Below are 22,904 nucleotides of genomic sequence, written 5' to 3'. Positions count from 1 at the left end.
TAAACTCTACTATAGTCTTCAGCCAAAACATCAGCAACATATTCACCCAAAACATATTTGTTTGCTTGTCGATGATTAGGTTGCAACAATGTTGAAGAACATGTGTGTACATCAACAAATTTATTCACTTGGAAAAGTCCATCAGTATTTTTAATTGCTTTTGCTCTTAGTAACCAAGAACAATTTTTCGAAACACACACAGCTTCATACCTTGATTTGGTGGATCTACTTGTCCTCGTCTGGAAACCTTCTCGAAGACATTTTTTACCAATACACCGCTTTAAAAGTTCTTTGTTTTTAAATATACTCTCACATTGAATCTTTTGAAGATTAATGTCTACCATCTGTGTTGGGATATCTTCATTATTATCAACTGGCCATGCTGGTACAGGGGGCATACCATAAAAAAGGTTATCGGGATACTTAGCTTTAACTTCATCACCCAACTCATCTCTATCGGAATTACTTTGTAGCTCGGTTATATCTAAACATACATCACCAACATCAACATAATGCCCGTAAACATGATTTTTTTCATTTTTTTGAGTTGAATTTTTTTTCTTTTTAGTTTTATCTACCACACGCCTATTCATAAGTTTAACTTCTTGTTCGGCAACATCATCACAACGACCACCAACATGATTAAGATATGTACCAACATCATCATCACCAACATACTTGTAATTCTCGGGATCCACATATTGAATAGGTGAATAACTAACATTAACATTTTCAGCAACACTGTGAAACTGAGGTACACTAGGAGTATTGAAAGTACCTATCGGATTGTTGCTCCCTTTAAAACTGCATAAATTACCAACAACTTCGTTTCCAATTTCACCGCCCCCATTAACCTCCTCAACTTCATCAACCACCACAAACACTTTCACAGCCCTTCCTCCACTACATTTGATTACGTTTATCAACATCCTAACATCCACGTCTTCAACTATAGCTATATAATAATTTAATTCAGGATGGTGGAAACGAAGACTAATTCTATACTTGTCTAACAAACCAATTTTGCTTCTTACCATAGATACAAAATCACTATAACTAATATACTCAGAAAATATCAAAGCAAATTCAGAAATACCTCCCTGTGGACATATGTATTCCAGATTAGTTCCATTAACTTGCCATCTCCCACCGGTTACAAGACAAACCAAATATTCAATCATTTTTTGAGCAAATTGTAGAGATAGAGAGTATTTCACAAACCAAATAACAACCAAAATGATATTTTTTCTACAAAAATTTTTATATAGCAAAGCCCATTTCGTAGTCAAACCAATTCATTTCGTAGTCAACCTTAAAAAAAAAAAAAAAAAAAAAAAAATTCATCATTTCGCAGATAGGATCAGAGGATTTCGCAGATGGGACCTATTTCATCTGCGAAATTACCCCTATTTATACCAAAAAAAATTAAAAAAAAAAAAAATTCTCATCTGCGAAAGTACAAGTGCCTGAAGCACAACTGTGCTTCAGGCACTTGTACTTTCGCAGATGAGATGCCCATTTCGCAGATGGGGCCTTCTCATCTGCGAAATGGGTGGCTAAATATGTAATCCCGATTTTTTTTGGCTATTTTTGTAATGCAATTAGTGTAATTGACTATTTTTGTCATTTTCTCTAGTTTTACTATTGGTCCTTGAAATTCAATAATTAATTTAATACTAACTAAAATATGTTTATCCAAATATTTGTTATATGTACATGTATTGTGACATTTCTAAGTCAAATTCACCTTTACTCTCAAAATGGAAAAGTTTATTCCTCATTGGCCCAAAACCAATGATTAAGGCATGTATAGATGCTAAATCGTGGTCTTCTTTACAATTCGAATCATGTGCTCACAACTTTTCACACACACACACACACACATATATATATATATATATAGTCTTTACAAAGCAGCAACAACAAGAAGCATATAGAGTCACAACAAAAAGCTAGGTATGTTTTTCTTTAAACTTTTTGTATATATAGGAAACTATCACTTGTTTTTATTGTTTTTCGTTTCATATCTATCAATCCTTAATTAATGTATCTGAAAACCACGTTGGCTTTGCTACTCTTCGGGGATTGTTCTTGTCTATTTTAAATATGAAACTCTTCGGGGATTGTTTGTGTCTATTTTAAATATGAAGTCTTTCATATAAAATCAACCAAAATGTTAATTGATACCTCATCTCATTAATGAACAATGATATATGTGTTTCCAATTAGAGATGAGTTCAGCCCTAATATATCCCCTAATTCTATGATTGTAAGATTCTCTTTCCAACTATAGGAATATCATATTATATAGTTAAATACCAATATTTCTAATATCTCATATGTATTTACAATATCCTTAATATACAAGTTATTCACTAAAATAACTATACGTGAAAGGAAAGTACATCATGATAACCAAATACTTAACGACTATCATAAAATGATTACATAGTTCACGAAACAAGGTTCACTAATTTGTGAGCTTACTTTTTATACCGTTATTCTTTTTCATTACTTCTTTTTCATTACTTCATTTTGCTAATTCGTGAACTTTGTTTTCCTTTTTCCATATTTTTCCAGAATTTTATAATATTAAAGAAGATTTTTTTATTAAGTTAGTGGAAATGATGAAATCCGTTTTAATGTCTTGACAATAAAATTTTATCCTCTTCCTTTTATGAGTTTCTTCTTCTTTAGTTCTATGTTCCAATATATACAAAGAACACCCACAAATAAGATGAAAGAAAAATTTAAACTTTGAGACACCCATTATCATAAAACCGAAAAATGAAAAGGAAAAGACCACATACACCACCCAGCTTGTGTCTAATATGATCTTCTCTATCTCTTCATATAAACATAAAATATGGAAAATGAGTGAAAGATAGAAAAGATAAGAATGACTAATAAAGAGGGAGAGAAACTTGAGATCTAGGTAGAGAAAATCGTGGGAAATAGACAAGATGAAGGAAAACTAGGATTGCATGAGGACTGACGGTCTAGACCAAACTGGGACCGACCAGTGTATGACTAGTTCAGTTCCTAGTCAATTTTTAAGTCTGGTTTGGGATTGGTCCAAATGTGCAGATCTAGTTACACCCTTAGCTGAAAAGAGATTTTTGCTAAAATGGAACTGAAAGAATGTGATTATGTTTAAGCGAGCATTTAAGTAATTTAATTTGGGAATAGCCACTATGAGAGAAATGTTAAGAGATGTTATTTCCCTAGTATGACCTTTTCACATTATAAAACTTAGGGAAAATGATTTAGGAGTGTAATTATTTGTTTGTTTTGTTCACGTTCAGGCAACTTCTTATTTTATATACATGATTGACCAACGAACTTGTTCAAAGTGTTAAAATGTTATCATTAGAACCGACTATCTTAGGTTACAACATATTTGTCGTGTACAGGGTGAATTAAAACAGTAAATAACTTAGGAGGGTAATTATCTATTTGTTTTGTTCACATTTATGCAACTTTTTTTACACGATTGACTATCAATCTTGTTAGAAGTAGAGGTGCGCAAACCAATTTTTTTTTTCCAAATCGGTTTGGTTCTTAGAACTGGGTCGGTTCAGGTCAACAAAGTCAACACCGGTTCAAGGCTAAATTGGTTCGGTTCTAAATCGGTTCGTCAATAAAAATATGTGAATTTTGCAAACCAGTTCCATTCGATTCCAAACCGGTTCTCAAACTGATTAAAAAAAACCACATGTATGAAACATGGTTTGAAGTAGGAAGAGTTTGACAACAAGAAATAAGTTGTCTCCATGCATATCACAAAAAAAAAAAAAAACTCTATCTCTTATGTTATTGTTAAGCTAAATTCCAACAAATATGCGATACCAAGATTGTAACAACATAATATCGTATTATGAGATACCAAGATCAGTCCTTCCTTTTGACTTTTGTTGCCATCAGCCCATAAAGAAACAAAAGGAAATGTTTTATTTTGGAAGAAATCTTCAAATAAGGGGACCAAAGAAATAGAAGGCAATGGTTTTTTTTGAAATAATTGTTCCTTTCTTGTTGGTTCAGGTGCACCAAAGAACGAGACAAGGTTACACGCATGTTATCTGCTTTTGTTTGTTTCAATTAACTTTTGGTAATATATATATATATATATATATATATATATATATATATATATATATATATATATATATATATTATGGGTTTGTCGATAGAAAGTTGTCCCCTTCTTTAAGCATGCTTTGCCCATCATGCAATGTTGTCTTCCTTTCCTTATTAACGTATAATATCAAAAAAGAATTCATTAAACTTATCCAATTAACTTCTTATTGATGGATTCTTTCATCGTGATTCAATCCAAATCACGATGTTATTTTCTTGTTCTTAAATGGATCTCTTTAATCTTTTTAGGTTTATGTTCTACTCTGTGTAAAGACCCGTACGAATTTGATTTGCACATATATTACAAGTGCTCCCATTACCACTTCTTTTTTCATGAGCATGCTTTTCACATCATATAACACACAACTCTCCAATATGGTAAGGTAAAAGGTGGATTTGTCAGAAAAAAGTAAAACGCTGGCAGGTCTCTTCGAAAAACAAGTGCTACACCGGTTCTAAATAGGTTCTTCAAACCTGTTCTCATTAGACCAGTCCTAAACCGGTGCTAACATATATATTTCTGAACCTGTACAAACCAGCGGTTCGATTATGCATCGGATCAGTTCTAGCTTGGACTGGTTCAGGGGTGAACCGGTTTTCGGTTCAGACACCGGTTCGGGATCGTGAAGCGGTTTTTTTTTTGTGCACGTCTAGTTAGAAGTGTTCAAATTCCATTTATGACAAACAATGAGTTTTTTATTTATTTTGATAAACCAATTATTATCGATCATGAATTATATAATAATAGCAAAAGACCATTTATCCATTTGCTTGTTTTAATACTCATTTTTCTTTCATTCCAAATGCAAATGGCAATGAATACTCATTAAATTATATAATATACTTCCCCGTCCCAAAATTATTGTGTACAGACAAAAAAAACACACAGATTAAGAAAACATTAATTACTACCAACTTTATTAAATAAAATATCAGTCTTACCCTTTTTATTGCATTTAATTCCATGATAATTGTATTTAATTTCATGGTAACTTAACTAATAATGAGAGATATTTTGTTAAAAGAAATATTTATTTTTAGAAAGAAGCTATTATTTTGAGACAAACGATAAATGAAACATGAACTATAAATATGGGACAAAGGAAATATAAAAAATTTTCTCCATAAAGATGTATAAATATAAATGTTGTTCTCTATATGTTTTACGATGAAAATTCTTCTCTAATAAATGAAGGTTTTTTTTGCCACATTTCAATCTTTAATGAGTTTTGACACTTGTCATTTTATGATATTTTTTTAAATAAATAATATCTACATGTCAATTTATGGTTTTTTTTTTCAATTTTAAAAATTAAAAAACCAACATAATCTTATACTTATATATGTAAAGTATAAAATCTAATAAATATTATAATAAATTGCAATTAATATGCTTCTTCATTCCTTATTTCAAAACTTTATTTTAAAAAATACTTAATATTTACAGTTTAATATTTTATTTCCTTTAATCAATCGTGTAACATACAGATTTTACACCTAGTGGTTATATATTCGATATATTTATGATGTTTTTTATATTGATTTTATGATGTTTTAACCCTTGCATGACTTACTAAGTTTTCTATCTGAACATATTATTTTGACATATATCATATTAGAAACATGCATCATTGTGCGAATTGAGAAGAAAAGAAAGTCACACGAACATAGAGAAGATTTGCTATATTTCGGTAGCAAATCTCATAACTATTTTTCGTAACAAATTTTATAGCTATTTGTTCCATATCAAATTCATAACTATTTCTTATATAAGAAGATTCAACAAAATGAAATTTATTAATATCCATATCTAAAAAATATAGTAGAAAAAAATTTAAAAGTAATATATAGTTTTAGAAGATATGTTACAAAGTTACCTAAGCATCAAAACTAAATATTAGTTACAATTAATAACATTTGACATTTGTAAAAAGTTTGATTATCCTATTAAAATTTGTTTTTGCCTAAACTTAAAAAAAAACAAATAAAATAATTACCCTCTTAATTCATTTTCTCGTTTTAATATTGCACGTATACATCAAATAACACATAGGCTATCAGGAGTGGGCGTCTAAAAGACGCGTAATGCTGAGTTGGCACGATCAAAGACGCGTGAACACCGCCCCAAGGGCCGGTGTTCGTGGTGTCGCGTGGATGGAAAGACGGAAGAAGACGGAGCTTTCTATTGGTTTGCTTTTTTTTTCTACCGTTTGCCCCTTAATTTTGTTGGATTTTTTTTAATCCATTGAAGTAGAAAAGAAAGAAATAAAAACGGGTTAGTATCCGTTTTCCAGTGAAATCGGATGAAGAAGACGAAGTAAGGTGAATATTATAAATGTTTTAATTGAAGTTACAAATTTGGTCCCTAAAATTTTGTAACTTAATCCTATTACACCCTTTCACTTTTATCTGAAGTATATTAAACCCTTAACTATATATAATTATGTTTATTTAATTTTAAAAGTTAATAATATGTTTATTTGATTTTTTAGTTAGTAAAATGATTACTTATAATAATGTTTTTTATTTAATTTAATGTTTTAAAATTAAAAAAATATAAATATAAATGATGTGGATTGGTAACCTTTTTCAATATCTAATGGTTGTTTTTATTTAATATAATGTTAAAAAAATATGTTTTTTATTTAATATAAATGTTACAAAAGATAAAAATAAAAAAAAATGAATATTGTTAGTGGTGACCATTTCCAAGGTGTAGTGGATTGGTAGTGAAGCTAATGTGGCGCAGAGGTAGCACCATTTTTTCGGTAAGTTTGTAGTGATAGCCTAACCTACTCACACTCAAAAGTGATTTTCTCTCGAAGTTATGTCTAGGCCCAAGATTATTGGACAGCCCATTTATGTAAAATAAAGTCAATATGTATGGGTTTTATACAAGATTGAAGACGCCTTGACCAGTTGACCTTGAGTCAACGAATCACAAGTCGGCGAAAGAATAAAAATTATCCATATCTTATCCCCTTCCATATGATGACAATTCAAGAAGATTCATATCATGCCTTCGATCGATTAGCCTGTAAAACCTAACAAATTCACAACGTGCTTTTGCCCCCATTTAATTGAAGTATGGAACAATGCTATCGTAATCATGGCAGAGGCAACCTACAAGCTTACGAGAGATGGTGTTGTCTAGCTTGGTCTCGAGGTCATCGATTAAACTGGGACCCGTCCTTTAATTTTTTCTGCCTTTTTTTTTTTCGGCATTACTCCTTCCCACTTAGGGGAAACTCCAAGGGTTTGAGAGTTTTTTTTTTTTTTGGTGGAGAGATAGAAAGGCAATGGACGTAAGTACAGAGAGAGTGAAAAAGGGGAACTTTTTGAAAATGCCAACCACACTCCAGGTTCCACAAATGCAGATGTGGGTTTTTCTTTTTCGTATACAAGATTAGGCATGCCTTTTCTTTTCTCATACAAGGCTCTTCATTAATCTATCTATCCTGATGTGGAGACTTGTCCACAACCCAAAATCTTTGTAGTTAGGTTTTGTCTTCGATTTCATCTTGATTGTTACCTAGGTATATGAGAATCACATTTTCGTTGTTACCTAGGTATAAAAGAAGCATGGTTGCATGTTTGTGTTCGGACTGTAAAATGATGTGCAAAATTTTCAAATGTAATGTAATTATTTACATGATGATATGTTGAAATCAACACCTATTCCCAGTATGTTAACGAAAGCAAAGTTTAAGTTCAAAAGGGAATATCCACAAGAAAATAAATAGCTTGTCTGAATTTACATGAGCATTATTTTTCCTAGATATAGTCTTCGTTTCCTACCAAATGTGTTATGTGTACTCTTCCTCTTCCCATGCAAGGTATCCAAGTCTTAGAATAAATTTTTTGAACACTATTTATCTATGGATTATAAATGATATTGGAAAAAAGATAGTTCTACTTCTACATACTAATAATAAAACATGAATGTATAATAAAATGTATACTAAATCACAACTTTTGTTATTTCATGCCCTTTGTTGATTTGTTACACGGTTTGCAGGTCTCACAAAAAGCTAGAATAAAAAAATGGCGTTTATACTTGAAATCATTGCTGGTCCAATTGTTGAATGTTTGCTGCCTCCTGTCAAGAAAAATCTGGGTTATCTTTTTTCCTCCACAAAACATGTGAGGAACATGAGTGCTAAAATGAACCAACTGAATGGTACTTGCATTGATGTCAAAAAGCACAGGGATGCAAACAATATAAATAATCTAGAGATACCTGAGCGTGTACCGGGTTGGTTGGAAGAGGTTGAACAGATTAGAAAAGATGCTCAAAGCATTTCAAGTACTGAGAGTGGATGTTTTAACATAATAATGAGGTACCGAGCAGGAAGGAAGGCATGTAAGACTACTGAGGCGATCGAAAGTCTTATTACGGAAAAACTTCAAATGAGCTGGAGTGATGCTCAAAAACCTCTTGGGAGAGTGCATTCTAAAATCGCATCTTCGGATGGTGATGCCCAAAATCACTTCAAATCAAGAGAGAAGCCTTTTAAGGATGCGCTCGGGTTCCTTCAACAAAATGAGATGATAGCCCTATGTGGAATGGGTGGTGTGGGAAAAACGACCATGATGGAACAGCTGAAAAAGCATCTGGAAGGTGAGAAAAAGTTTGATTTGTTTCTAAAGGTGGTTATTGGGAAAAAAGAAGCGTCTTCTATTCAGCAAGCTTTGGCAGAATGCATAAGTCTATCTCTAACTGAAACAGATCCAACAAGAAGGGCAGAACGTCTTGGTATAGCATTTAGAAAGCTGGGAGAAGATAAAAGAAAGGTGTTAGTGATATTAGATGATGTATGGGAGACGATCGAACTCAAAGATATTGGACTAAGTCCTTTTCCCAACAGCTTCAAGTTATTGTTGACATCGCGTAATGAAAGAATTTGCAGGCAAATTGCAGCAAAATGTAATTTTGATTTGAAAGTAGTTAATGTGGAACTCATGGAGGAGCTCGAAGCACAGAATTTCTTTTGGAAAATCATAGGAGCCGCAAAACAAAATGATCTGGAGCTCAATCAAATTGGAACAGGGATTGTGAGAGAATGTGGGTGTTTGCCCCTTGCCATTAATCTCGTTGCCAGTCGTCTTAAGTTTGAAGAAAAGGCTGCATGGAGAGATACACTCCGCCGTTTTCAGAATAAAAATCTTGATTATGTGCAAGAAAGTGTTAAGATAAGTTATGACTATATAAAAGAGGATGAGGAAAAAGAGATCTTTCTTCTTTGTGGCTTGTTTCCTGATGACTTTAATATTCCAATTGAGGAACTCACAAGATATGCATGGGGCCTACGGTTGTTATATGGAGTTTCTACTATCAGAGAGGCTAGAGATAGGTCAGAGACGTGTGTGCAGAGTCTCAAAAAAGCAAATTTGTTGATGGAATGCGATGATGATGGGTGTGTCAAAATGCATGATCTTGTGCTTGATTTTGTTTTAGGTAGAGTTTCTAAGGGTGACCATCCATGGGTAATTAATCATGGTGATAATTTAAAGTGGACTAGTGATGGAATGAGTGAGTCTTGTAACAGAATTTCTATTACATGCACGGGTATGTCTGAGTTTCCTAGTGACTCTAAGTACCCAAACGTATCACTTTTGAGACTTATGGATGGAGATAAGTCACTTAAGTTTCCTGAAGATTTTTATGAAAGAATGGAAAATCTTGAAGTTATAGCATATGAAAAAATGCAGTATCCGTTGCTCCCCAGATCACTTCAGTGCTCCACCAAGCTTCGGACACTCATTTTCCATCGATGCACATTGATGTTTGATTGCTCTGTTATTGGAGAACTCTTGAATCTGGAAGTGCTCAGTTTTGCTCATTGTGGCATCAGAAAGTTACCATCAGCAATCGGAAAGTTAAAGAAGCTAAAGCTACTGGATTTGACGGGTTGTGTCAATCTTCGTATTGATGATGGTGTCTTGAAAGATTTGGTCAATCTTGAAGAGCTTTATATGAGAGTTGCTGATGAAGAGGCAATTAGGTTCACAGACAGCAATCATGCTGAATTAGCAGAACTTTCAGAGCACCTTTCTGCACTAGAAATCGAGTTCTTTGGGAATAGTGGTAAGCCCGAGAATGTGTTGTTTACAAAACTAGAAAGATTCAGGATCTCCATGGGATGTAGCTTAGGATACAATCACTCATTTGAAAACACATTGAAGTTGGTCACTAACAAAGATGAGCTATTGGAATCTAGATTGAATGAGTTGTTTGTGAAAACAGAGGTGCTTTATCTAGAATTGGATGGTATGAATGATTTTCATCAACAGTTGTTTAATAATCTAAGAGTCCTTGATGTCTTCAAGTGTTCAAACTTGAGATTCCTCTTCACAGTCCCTATTGCAAATGGTTTGATGAACCTTGAACGCCTCACAGTTTCAGAGTGCCCTGTTCTGGAAGTACTTGCACATAGTGAGAATAGTGGAGATGGGGTAATCAAGTTTCAGGGGCTAAAGTTTCTAAGATTGGATAGGCTACCAAAGTTGATAGGTCTTTGCAACACTGCTAATGTAATTGAGGTACCACAGCTGGTGGAGTTGGAACTTGATGGCCTTCCTAATTTCAGTAGCATTTATCCAGAGAAAACATCTGCAACATCTTCTATGTCCAGTAATGCCTCTGCAATTCAACCATTCTTTAACAAACAGGTACCTCTATATTAGGATTTATGTTGACAGTTTCATAGATTTTCTTTGTAATGAAAATCTGTATTGATTAGATTGTGAATTTGTGATCCCCCAAACAAACTATTTTAAGTTTGATTTCACTACAATTATCAACATGTCTTAATTATTGTGCAGATGCTGATTCCTAAGTTGGAGAAATTGGGGATTTGGAGTATGGATAAGCTGAAAGAGATATGGCCTTATCAATTTAGTAGTAGTGACGAAGTTAATGCCTGCATGTTGAGAGAGATTCACGTGAGGAATTGTGATAATATTGTGAATCTGTTTCCAACCAATCCCATGTTCTTGCTGGGTCGTCTGGAAGAGCTTGTTGTTTCTGAATGTGGAAGCATTGAAGTGTTGTTTAAGATCGACATGAGTTGTGTTGGTGAAATTGAAGAATTAAGTAGCAACTTGACATTTATTTATGTATATGGTTTGGGGAAGCTAAGAGAGTTGTGGAGGATGAAAGGTGAAAGTAGCTCTGATATCCTCATCCGTAGCTTTCAAGCTGTTGAAAGCATAAGAATAGAAGACTGTGAGAGGTTTGTAAACGTATTCACACCGACCGTCACCAATTCTGATGTGAGAACATTTATGAATGTGAGTATAGATGGTAGGAGATATTGTGAAGCAAACAGGAGAAACATTGAATTGGCTCAGAAAAGCAAGGAGGTATGTGATGTCATTGAGCTTTCAATTTCTATTTTGATGTTACAGCACTTATTTGTATGTGCTTCTATATATACCCTCACACTTATATCTGTATGTGTATCTACATATGTGTGAGTGTGTGTACATATATACATATACATATACACATCACACTATAATAAATCAATCAATTATATACAAAACCATTTTTTATGAATTCACACTTAAAAGTGTGCCATAACAAATTATTTCTAAACCTTTACACTTCAAAATGTGGATAAACAATTTAATACTCCACATTTGAAAACATGGACAAATTACATAAATACTACATTTTTAAGTGTGGAGAAGTATGCTAGATTTCCTACAGTGCTAAGTATTGATGTCTTTCAACCTTTATATTATCACTTTGACATATTTATAAGCAAGTTTTTCTTATTTTCTTATTTTTGTTATTTCACTATACTTAAGTATTTGTTTAATATTTTATAACAATTGTAACTTCAAATATTACATATTTACACCACATTATTAAGAGGGATTGAAAATTAATATTTTTATATATTTCCATTAAATGCGAAGATTTTACATATTTATTCTAGAGATCAAATAAGTGATCACTCAAAATTATTGATTTATGGTAAAAAAAAAGAGTAAATATTAAAATCTCGTCCCCTTTATCTTGGTCCTCCCTCCGAGTGACCATCTCGGTTCCCTCCGAGTGACCATCTCCTTCATTAGGTCATATATGAAGTCTTAAAGGATATCTCACAACAATTGTTTGTAAATCTCACCTGAAATTGGATGTTCTTGCATCATCCCCCACTTGTCCTGCAACTTTTTCACTTAAATTTAATATTTCACCCATCTGATACCCAAAAAGTATAATTTCTTTTGGAAACATGTTGTCTGTTTTTTGATTGTGACAATATGTTGTAAGCATTGCCTTTTTTTTTTTTTTTTTTTTTTTTTTTTTTTTTCTATTTTACTGGGTATATGTTTTATGTTACTCACATCTTAAATGATGATTTTAGATTTCAACTCACTGAATAATGTGTTGAAGATGACAAGATATGGTTTTTGAATTTATGCTTTGCCTTGCATTTTCCATGCTTGATGATGATGAAAATGCACCTGAGATTGATATGGTAGTGGGGGAAAGTGATTGCAATGGAGGAACAGATACGGGAGCTAGATGAGGAAGATGGTGAAAGGGGAAAGAGGGGGACATTGGGGCGATATATGGGTGGTGGGACCTATGAATAATTTTCATGATAATTAATAATAGAAAATAAAAGAAGGGCAAAATAGTCATTTTATAAGGTTTTAACCGACGTAAGTTAACGGTGTGAGTGATAGGGATCAAAATTGCAAAATGATTTTTTTGTACATAAACCAAAAAACCAGATAACCAATTTTGTACATTAGTCTAAAAAAGTTATTTTTACATATTTGTGTAAGTGCGAGTATTTTGAATATTTATTGTAGGTGTCAAATAAGTCATTATTGGAAATTATTTAAAATCCGTTAATTTAATCGCTGTCAACTTTAGTTATGTAAATAGATTTAAACAGGTGTGCCGTTTATGAATAGTTAATTTAAATTTTTGTTATTGGAAATTCTGAATTATATTTGTTGTTGAGATATGTGCAGATTAATGTTATATCCAAGGCAGAGATCATTTCAGAGGTGTATGGTAATATTCCTGACGTTGAATCCTCAATTCATCCCAAACCTTTTCACGTTAATCACCTTCAAACACTTTATGTAAATGGCGGCTGTAAGGATGTTGAAGTGGTGTTTGAGATAGAGAGTTCCAGTAGCAGCAGCAGCAGCACAGATTTGACAACAACTCTGCATAAATATAATCATCAACCACCACCACTACTACTTCCCCACCTCAGGTATTTAAATTTATGGAATATGGAGAGGATGAGTGATGTGTGGAAGTGCAATTGGAAGAAACTTATTATTCCTCAAAACCAATCACAATCCTACTCATTCCACAACCTCACAGTCATAGACATGGGTCTATGCAATAACATAAAGTACTTATTTTCACCTCTCATGGGCAAACTTCTTCCCAACTTAAAGGAGGTCACGATATGGAATTGTGATGGTATTGTAGAAGTTGTTTCAAATAGAGATATTAATGATGAAAATGAAGAAATAATATCTTCTACTCACACAAACACCTTCTCCTCCTTCCCTCTTCTTGATTTGCTCTTCCTCCAGTCTTTGCCACGCCTAAAGAGTATCGATGGCGGTACTACGATCACAACTACTTCCATCCATGATCAGCTCCAGGTATATTTGATTTCTTTTAAGCAAATCCTTTACATATTCAGTTATTTGTTTATATATATATATATATATATATATATATATATATATATATATATATATATATATATATATTTATTTATTTTTAATATTCTATTCTCCATTAGCTGCTTTATATAACTCCCTAAGCTAATTCTTCTGAACCTAGAAACACAAAATAAATAACTACATACCTAATATTTTTTTTTAAAAGTTTATCCGGTTGCATAGGTCACAAAGTTATTTATGATAAGCATGGTTATAAATCATTTAAAATGTTTTGTATCCAGTTTAATTTAGTTAAATTAACTAATATGGATGGTGGACTCAAACCGGATTGTGAGGGAGAGAAAAAAAATTAATTGATAGATGCATATAAGCCATATCAACATTATTCTTGATTTTTTATTAGGTAATTTGAAAAATGGAACAAAAATGATTTTATTGATGTCTTTTTTGTTGATGCATTTTTTTTTTTGAAAAATATACCAATTATAGCACCAATATGGTGGTCTTGTGTCATTTGTTAAAGGCTAAAATGATAGAAATAGCAATTTACTTTCATTTATTTGCTTATAACTAAGAGCATCCTACTTTCATTTTTTCCTATTAAAGCATTGTACTTTCAGAAACCCACCCAATTCTAGCAATGTCATCCAAATACAAAGGATTTCTATTTCTGCAATAGAAAGAAATGAAAGTAGGATGCTATAACAAACGAATAAATGGAAATGCGTTTCTATTTCTTGCATTTAGCCCTTCTTTTGTACAGACAAGTAAAATTCATAGCTATAAATCTAGGTGAAATATTTGTATATTTTATGGTTTATATCATGCTTGCATTTGTTTATATCTCATATTCATTGTCTTTTTTAGTTTTGAAGATGAGACTAACCATTATAATGACCACCATGTCCACTTCCAGTGTCATACTTTGATTCTGCACGAGAAATATATGTTGATTAATTGCTAATCAAAGTACTTCAAAGTCTGTTCATTTTCAAGTTTTAATTTGAATAAATGCTACTTAGTTGTGTTAATTAGCACCTTTATGTATTCAATTATTTGTTTTATTTCTTTTTTTAATATTCTCTTCTCCATTAGTTGTGTGATATAACTCCATAAGCTAATATTTCTGAAGCTGGAAAGACAAAAATGAATAACTACATGCATAATATTTAATAGTTTTTTCATTTGCGTAGGTCATTAAATTGATTTATGATAAGACTGGATTGTGAGGAAGAGAAAAAAATTGATTGATTGATGTATATAAGTCATGAAAAATAGAACAAAAATGATTTTATTGATGCATTTTTTTTTGTTTCCTAGCATGCGCTAGTTTGGCTTAATAAAATTCGGTTTGCTGTTTAAAAGAATTTTTTTTTGCTGACATCAAACAAAAGAATATGAAACTTTACATAACTGTATCTAGTGTGCCAACTGAAAATATATAAATACAATATGTGGCAAAAGGCTCCTATTTACAACTTCTATTATACCAGAAAAGTGTCATATTTAAAATATTAACTTTATGACATTGAACTATCATAGAGTCAAATGTCAAGATTGTCAATTTTGGAAATATCTCTAGATCTTAATGTATCAAGTGTAATTAACCAAGTCTTTACTGAAAAGGACTCCCTTGAAAAAATATTTGTTCTAAAAATGCTTTCAATCTATTTAGAATATTAGAATTAAGATAGATTTTACAATATACAATTAATGAAAATTCATAGATGTATAATAAATTAACATGAAGAAGATGATGCATGTAATCAGTGCAAGTACGGAAATATAAGCATATTGATTGCAAACTCATTTCTGAATGTTTTCGTTTTCTCACATTGAGGGGGTAATGGGTTATATATAGAGTCCAATGATATTTGTTTTCGCTTCATAAATAAATCATGGCACTATACTAATTTTGAATTGGGTATATTTTAGTCATTTTTTTTGTTCAGCATACTTTCCTTTATTTTCTTATTATAAAATCTTACTTTCATTTCTTCCAGTTATAGCATCAGACTTTGAAAAATATACCCAATTATACATGGCTACAATGGCCTGAAAAGAAAAGTTGAAAGTAGAATGCTATAAATGGGTGGATTTTGAAAGCACCTATATGAAAGTAGCAATTTAGTGAAATTAAGTGGACTAAACTTTGACAACCTTTTCAATTATGACCACTTTAACCTGCTATAGTAGGTCAAATTTGTCAATATAGAAAGAAATTTCAAACTTGGGTAGGTTTGATGAGCTAAAACTGAAATGGAGTTGTTAAACTGTAAAAAAGATGGCCGAAATATTGTGATTTTTCTGTATATTGCCCTTTTGTAGTTCAACTTACATTGTCGACGTTGTTATTGAACTACCTTAGTTTATAACTACATTCTTAGAAACAAATATTGTGTTAGATTGTAGTGTGCATGTACCTAGAAAACAGCTAAGCTTTGTTAATTCAATCAGCTCCATTGATTTTTCATGTGTTGTTGTAGTGTTCTCAAGTCGGTGTTGCTTCTTGGTTCTTATGCCAAAACTCCAAAAAGATTTATATATCAACTTGTCCTGCCCTATCAAGAGTGTTTCCATCCAATGTAGTGGGACAACTGAATAAGCTTGAAGTGTTGAGCATATCAGAATGCAAGTCAATGGTGGAGATATTTGAAAGTAAAGAAATAAACAAAGATGGTGTTGATAGTACTACGAATGTTGGTGATGGAAGTGATGATACTTGTACTGCAATCACCATCCCAAGGTCGGCAAATATGACTCTGCTTCAACTGCCCAACCTAACAATATTGCACATCAAAAAATGTGAAGTTTTGGAATATATATTCACAAGTTCCACACTTGAAAGCCTCAAGCAACTCAAAGAATTGACTGTAGCAGAATGCAAGGCAATGCAAGTGATTGTGAAGGAAGACACAGAGCACACAGAAAAATCTAAATCTATTATAGTCTTCCCACATCTCAAGTCCCTTACACTTGTAGATTTACCAGATCTCAAGGGTTTCTTCTTGGGGACGAATGAGTTCAGGTGGAAAGCATTGGAAAAGGTTAAGATTTATGGCTGCCCACAAATGATGAATTTCACATCTGGTCACTCCATGACTCAGAAGCTCAACTACATACATACAGAATTAGGCAAGCATAGTCTTGATCAATATGGCCTCAACTTCCATTTGACCAATGCTACACAAGAGGTATGTTGTTACTTTACTTCATCATTTAAACAGATGATCAGCATGTCGTTTTATGATGTTCAACATATTATTAGCATACAAAAATTAGGTGGCAGGTTCATGTTTGTATTCCAGAAGGAAACATAAAACAAAACCAAATGAAAATACATATATAACCACTTCCCTTTTTTATATCCATGAAAAGCTATGAAAATATGCAATCTTATTTTTTATTATAAATTAATATTTCATTCCTAAGATATTAAGTTGTCTCTTATGTTACGAAAGATGTTATATTCACTCATTCATAAGTTAAGCCACGTATTTTTTAAGTCAAGCTGTTAGATGAACTAATATATCATTTATATCGTTTTTATCCAATTTAATCCCATTATCTAACATATTTTATAAATATTGTGATGTTAGTTGTTAGTTAATCAAGTTGTTCCTTTCTTTCTCATCTTTTACAAGCGACACATTTATGAAACGTTTATTACCTAAAATTGATGAAAGTAGTATAGCTGAGATGATTGTGAAAGTATAAGTATATCATCCATATATCATTTGTTGTATTTGACAATGCAATAAAAATACAATAACATAATTATCTTTTTTCCTTAAAAAATTGGATGTAAATATTCAGTACATGAAAAATTACCCTTTTTGAAGTAGCCAAACACTTAACTTTTACTTTTTATTTTATCCCCCCCCCCCCCCCCCCCCCCCCCCCCCCCACACACACACACACACACACACACACAAAACTATAATTTTTACTTTTAATCGAAAAAATCTAAATTATTTGAACAAATGCAATATATAAATCAGAAATTTTCTTCACAGTGCTCATCTTCACAAAAAATAATGTAAGCAGTGTCATAAACTAGGTTGTTGATTGGAAATACATGTTGGCTCATTGAAGAATAACAGAACTTGAAATCCTTTAATATGTTTGTAATATTAAATGTATTTTTCTTTAGTAATTGTCGTGTTTGTGATGATCTATCTATGTTTGATTTTTCTTAGCAGACTCAACTCCCTATGTGCTCTACTCCAGATTTGATAAAGCTAGTTCAATTCCCGTGGTCTTTTTCAAATTTAGTTGAAGTAGATGCACACAAGTATGGTGACAAATTGTTGAAAAGCCGCATAATTTTTCCATGCAAGGAGTTGCTTAATCTGAAGAATCTTGAAAAGCTTTCTATTACCAATGCCCTTGGATCTGTAGCACAGGAGGTATTTGAAGTAGCAGAAGGGACAAATGAAGATGTGGATATTGAAACACAATCTGTTGTGGTATTTGAGAAGCTGAAAGAGGTGACTTTGGGTGGAATATTTAATCTGAAGCATGTGTGGAAGAGCAATCGGTGGATAGTGTTGAACTTTCCAAACCTTACAAAGGTCTATTGCAGCTCCAAGAGCTAAAAATAAGTGACTGCGAGAGTATGGAAGTGATTGTGAAGCAAGTTGAAGATTCCGAAAACAGACCGACTACTACTGAGAGTATGGAAGTGATTGTGAAACTTCTTCCCAACTTAAAGGATGTCTGGATAGATGGGTGTGATGGTATTGAAGAAGTTGTTTCAAATAGAGATATTAATGATGAAAATGAAGAAATAATATCTTCTACTCACACAAACACCATCTCCTCCTTCCCTCTTCTTGAAGAACTCTTCCTCTATTCTCTGCCACGCCTAAAGAGTATCGATGGCGGTACTATGATCACAACTACTTCCATCCATGATCAGTTCAAGGTATCATTTCTCTTAACTAGTGGATCCTTTACACATTCAGTTATTTGTTTTATTTATTTATTTATTTTTAATATTTTCTTCTCCATTAGCTGCTTTATATAACTCAATAAGCTAATTCTTCTGAAGCTGGAAAGACAAAATAACTAACTAAATACCTAATTTTTTTCCAGTTTATTCGTTTGCATAGGTCATTAAAGTTATTTCTCTTAAGCATGGTTATAAATCATATGAAATGCATTTTTTTTTATCCAGTTTTAGTTAAGTTAACTAAAACAGATGATGGATTTAGGCCGGGTTGTGAGGGAGAGAAAAAAATTGATTGATAAATGTATACAAGTCATATCATAGTTACTCTTGATTGTTTGTTAAGTAATATGAAAACTGGAACAAAAATGATTTTATTCATGTTTTTTTTTGTTTGTTTCCTAGCTTGCAATTTTAGCTTAATAAAGTACAGTTTGTTGTTTAAAAGAAATATCTTTTTTTTAATCTTTCAAAAAAAATCTTTTTTTTTCTGACATGGAACTGAAAAATATATAAGTACAATATATGGCAAAAGACTCCTGTTTACAACTTTTTTTTTAAAAGTATTAAATTTAAGACATTGATCGATCATCGAGCCAAACGACAAGATTGTCAATTATGGGAAGTCTCAAGATCTTCATTTATCTAGTATAATTTCCCAAGTCTATATTGAAAATGACTCCCTTGAAAAGAAAAATTGTTCTAAAAATGCTTTCTATTCTGAATATTAGAATCAAGATAGATTTTGCAATATACAATCTAATGAATAATCATAGATGTATAATAAACGCACCTTTATTTTCACTATAGACACTGATATTGATAAGAGTCATTATCTGTTTCTTGGATTTGGCCTTCTTAATAATTCTATATTCACAAATGCAAAAATATAAACTTTTTTGAGAATTCTATATTCATAAATGCTAAAATATAAACTTTCTTTTCTAAAGATCAGATTATCTAGACCAAAATGTGGGTTTAGATGTAGCACACACACATGATGGAAGACTTGGAATAAATTAATTATTGATAACAGCTGATTAGATGCTAAAATTCTCCATATTAAATTTTTCTTCCTTTTGTCACTGTGTCCTAAATTAACCGTTCATGTTAGAAAAATAATTTAAAACATGAAGAAGATGATGCATGTAATCAATGCAGGTACGGAAGTATAAGCATATTGATTTCAAACTCATTTCCTCATAATAAATTTAGGAGTAAAGTTATGTTTTCATTTTCCCACATTGAGGAGGTAATGGGTTATAGAGTCCAATGCCTTTTATTTTCTCTTCATAAACCATATACAGAAAACCACTATATTTTTAGTCATTTTCTCTGTTCAAAATACTTTCCTTTATTTTCTTATTACATCATCCTACTTTCATTTCTTCCAGTTATAGCATTATACTTTGAAAAAATATACCCAATTATATGTGGCTACAACAGCCTGATAAGAAAAGTCGAAAGTACAATGCTATAGTTGGGTGGATTTTCAAAGTACCTTTATGGTAGTCTTGGGTCATTTATTAAAGTCTAAAATTATAGAAATAGCAATTTACTTTCACTGATTTGATTATAAGAGCATCTTACTTTCATTTTTTCCTATTAAAGCATTGTAATTTAAGTAACTCACCCAATTATTGCAATTTCATTAAAATACAAAGGATTTCCGTTACTGCAATATAAAGAAATGAAAGTAGGATGCTATAATAAACGAATAAATGGAAATGCGTTGTTATTTCTTTCATTTAGACCTTCTTCAGTTCAGATAAGTAAATTTCATAGCTATAAATCCAGGTGAAATATTTGTTTATTATGCTATATATATATATATATATATATATATATATATATATATATATATATATATATATATATATATATATATATATATATATATATAGCATAATAGGTAAGATTACAACATTGTACCATGGTTTATGCCTTAGGATTTCTTCTAGCACTCATTTGTTTCCTTCCCCCATCATCATTTACATGTTTCTCTACTTTATTTGATTGAACTGACTTGATGACAAACTCTTCTGCTTCAAGGTTATTAAAACCCTGTTCCTAAGTAATCTCATAAATCCCTTTTGTCAAAAGATTTAATTCACAAGAAATTGATACTTTAGACTAAAGTCTTTAGTTAATCTTATGTTAAATCTATTCTTTGGATTGATCGGCGAGTGCAAATCAAGAATTCTGGATGAAAGACATTTTTTTGTTCAAAGTTCAACCCGTTGAATGAAAAACCAGTTCTTTGTGGTCTTTGCTTTTAGTTGTTTGTGTATTTTTTTTAGTGCATTCAACTGCTCGATTTTCTGGGTTATTGACTTATTATCTATATTTTTTGGATTTTATCTTATTACGTAGTTTGGCCTCTTTCATGAGGGCATTCTATTTTGACTTTTTCACAGTAGTCAAACTTAATGCTTTTAAAATTCAAATTTTAGGCATTTTTCTGTTTGATTATTTGGCATGTGAAATGGTTCTTTTTTCAGTAATCTTGGGATAGATAATGATTATTCTTGTCAATTTATGAAGTTAGAAAATAACTCATCTGACACAAAAACAATCAATAGTTTCACCTGCTGATTGTAATCATATTTCCCTGTGTAACCTTTTTTTTCTTCATGATTTTGTTTTTCAGGCATCTTTTGATTTCAAACAGCCCCGCCACCACCACATGTCCCTGAGTACTCCCTGGAACTTGTATCTTGTGGTGGCTGGCGGTTGTTTCTGGTGGTGAATTTGGCCAGAGAAATTTCCATGTGTACATACTTACACCAAAATTACCTGTTTTCAAAAGAAAACACAAACTCTCGCCTTCTTGATGAATTATATTTCTTCCTTCACTCACAACTTTATCCTCTGTAAATAACATAAACATACTTTTCTTTACTATATTTTAATCCCCTGTTTTAGGCTAAACTTAGCTTCAATATACTCTGTTTTATACTTAACGCTACATTACCAGTTAGTTTTAAAATAATATTACATTGTAGGTGCATCACCATGCCAAGTCAAACAAAAAGATGAAAAGTTAGGATGAAGTGATATTACTTGAGATCATCCTCTGGTAACATCAGACTTTGTTTATGTTTCAAAGAATTAGTTTATTTTAAATTTGAAGTACAAGTTCCTTTCATCTTTTTGCAAAACTTAACTTTACCCCAATTATATACTTTAATCCTTTGGATTTCAAGGTTCTATATTTCAAGTTTAAGACAGGTTTATAAAATCTTCTTTAAAGGTAGTCAAAATCATAAATTTTCATAACTTTCATTTCTTTTGATTACAAAACAAAACACATTGTTACAAAATTCACTAATCATATTAAAAAAAACACACATATGGCTACAATATTACAAAAATAACTAATTTAAAAAAAATACTTCTACTTGCTTTTTTAGATACAAAATCATTAAAAATACTATCAAGATCGATTTGATGTAATATATCTTTCTCTCTACATAATATTGTCACACCATTCAACATTTCTTGCGACATCGATGACCTTAGATAACTCTTCAATAACTTCAGTTTTGATTCTTTCTGCAATGTAACAGTGTCATAGTGACATGAATGGTTTAATAAGATGTTATATGCAATAAAAATATTTCGATAACAATCAACAACTTTAACAAAGTCCAAAATTTCGATAGCATACATTATATTATTAGGCAAAGTCATTTGCAACACCTTTAATTTTGAAAGTACATAGCAAATCCTAATTTCTAGGTTAAAAATATCTAAAGGTTCATTTATATTAGTATTTTCTTCATTTACATTAGTATCGTGTTCATTCAAATTGGTATTTTCTTTATTCAAATTAGTATTTTCTTCATTCAAGATAGTCTCATTTTCATTCAAATTAGTATCATTTTCATTCAAATTAATATTTTCTTCATTTAAATTAGAAGTACTCAAAGGTTTAAAAAAACTTATCCATAGATCATTTTTGAGATTGTATAAATGCATCAAATTTTTCTTTCTTTATTTGTTGGGTTTCACATAAATGTTTTTAGGTAACATTGTATAATTGTCAATAATTAAACACTACTTCAAGGAAAGAATAGACATGATTTTTGATTTCTTCCTCAAGTTTGGAGAAGTTAAATATCAAAGCAAGTTGCCAAAT

General features: G+C 31.5%; 1 protein-coding gene across 2 annotated transcripts; it reads left to right on the top strand.

Moving 5' to 3' along the window:
* The first annotated feature begins 1,928 nt into the window (after positions 1 to 1,928).
* LOC111902532 (disease resistance protein At4g27190-like) lies at positions 1,929 to 21,694 on the top strand. 2 transcript variants are annotated; one of them, XM_052768251.1, is made up of 7 exons: positions 1,929 to 1,956; positions 8,156 to 10,809; positions 10,963 to 11,502; positions 13,135 to 13,788; positions 16,299 to 17,006; positions 18,015 to 18,739; positions 21,414 to 21,694. In XM_052768251.1, exons 2-6 carry the CDS (start codon positions 8,182 to 8,184, stop codon positions 18,408 to 18,410), a joined length of 4,926 nt encoding a protein of 1,641 aa, XP_052624211.1. In that variant the 5' UTR covers positions 1,929 to 1,956; positions 8,156 to 8,181; the 3' UTR covers positions 18,411 to 18,739; positions 21,414 to 21,694. The 2 variants fall into 2 exon arrangements, with proteins under 2 accessions (XP_052624211.1, XP_052624210.1); XM_052768250.1 differs by lacking the exon at positions 1,929 to 1,956 and adding an exon at positions 6,805 to 7,516.
* Positions 21,695 to 22,904: the final 1,210 nt, after the last annotated feature.

This window comes from Lactuca sativa, chromosome 2, assembly GCF_002870075.4.
Source record: "Lactuca sativa cultivar Salinas chromosome 2, Lsat_Salinas_v11, whole genome shotgun sequence".
Classification (NCBI taxonomy): domain Eukaryota; kingdom Viridiplantae; phylum Streptophyta; class Magnoliopsida; order Asterales; family Asteraceae; genus Lactuca; species Lactuca sativa.
The sequence above is the reverse complement of the archived record's forward strand: the minus strand, read 5'-3'. Positions and strand labels throughout refer to the sequence as shown.

Bases quoted from the DNA above. Each gene is read 5' to 3' on its own strand.
- LOC111902532 (XM_052768251.1), top strand. From the start codon at position 8,182: ATGGCGTTTATACTTGAAATCATTGCTGGTCCAATTGTTGAATGTTTG. The intron at 11,503-13,134 runs GTATGTGATGTC...AGATATGTGCAG, and splicing joins TGGCTCAGAAAAGCAAGGAG to ATTAATGTTATATCCAAGGC. The intron at 17,007-18,014 runs GTATGTTGTTAC...TTTTCTTAGCAG, and splicing joins TGACCAATGCTACACAAGAG to ACTCAACTCCCTATGTGCTC.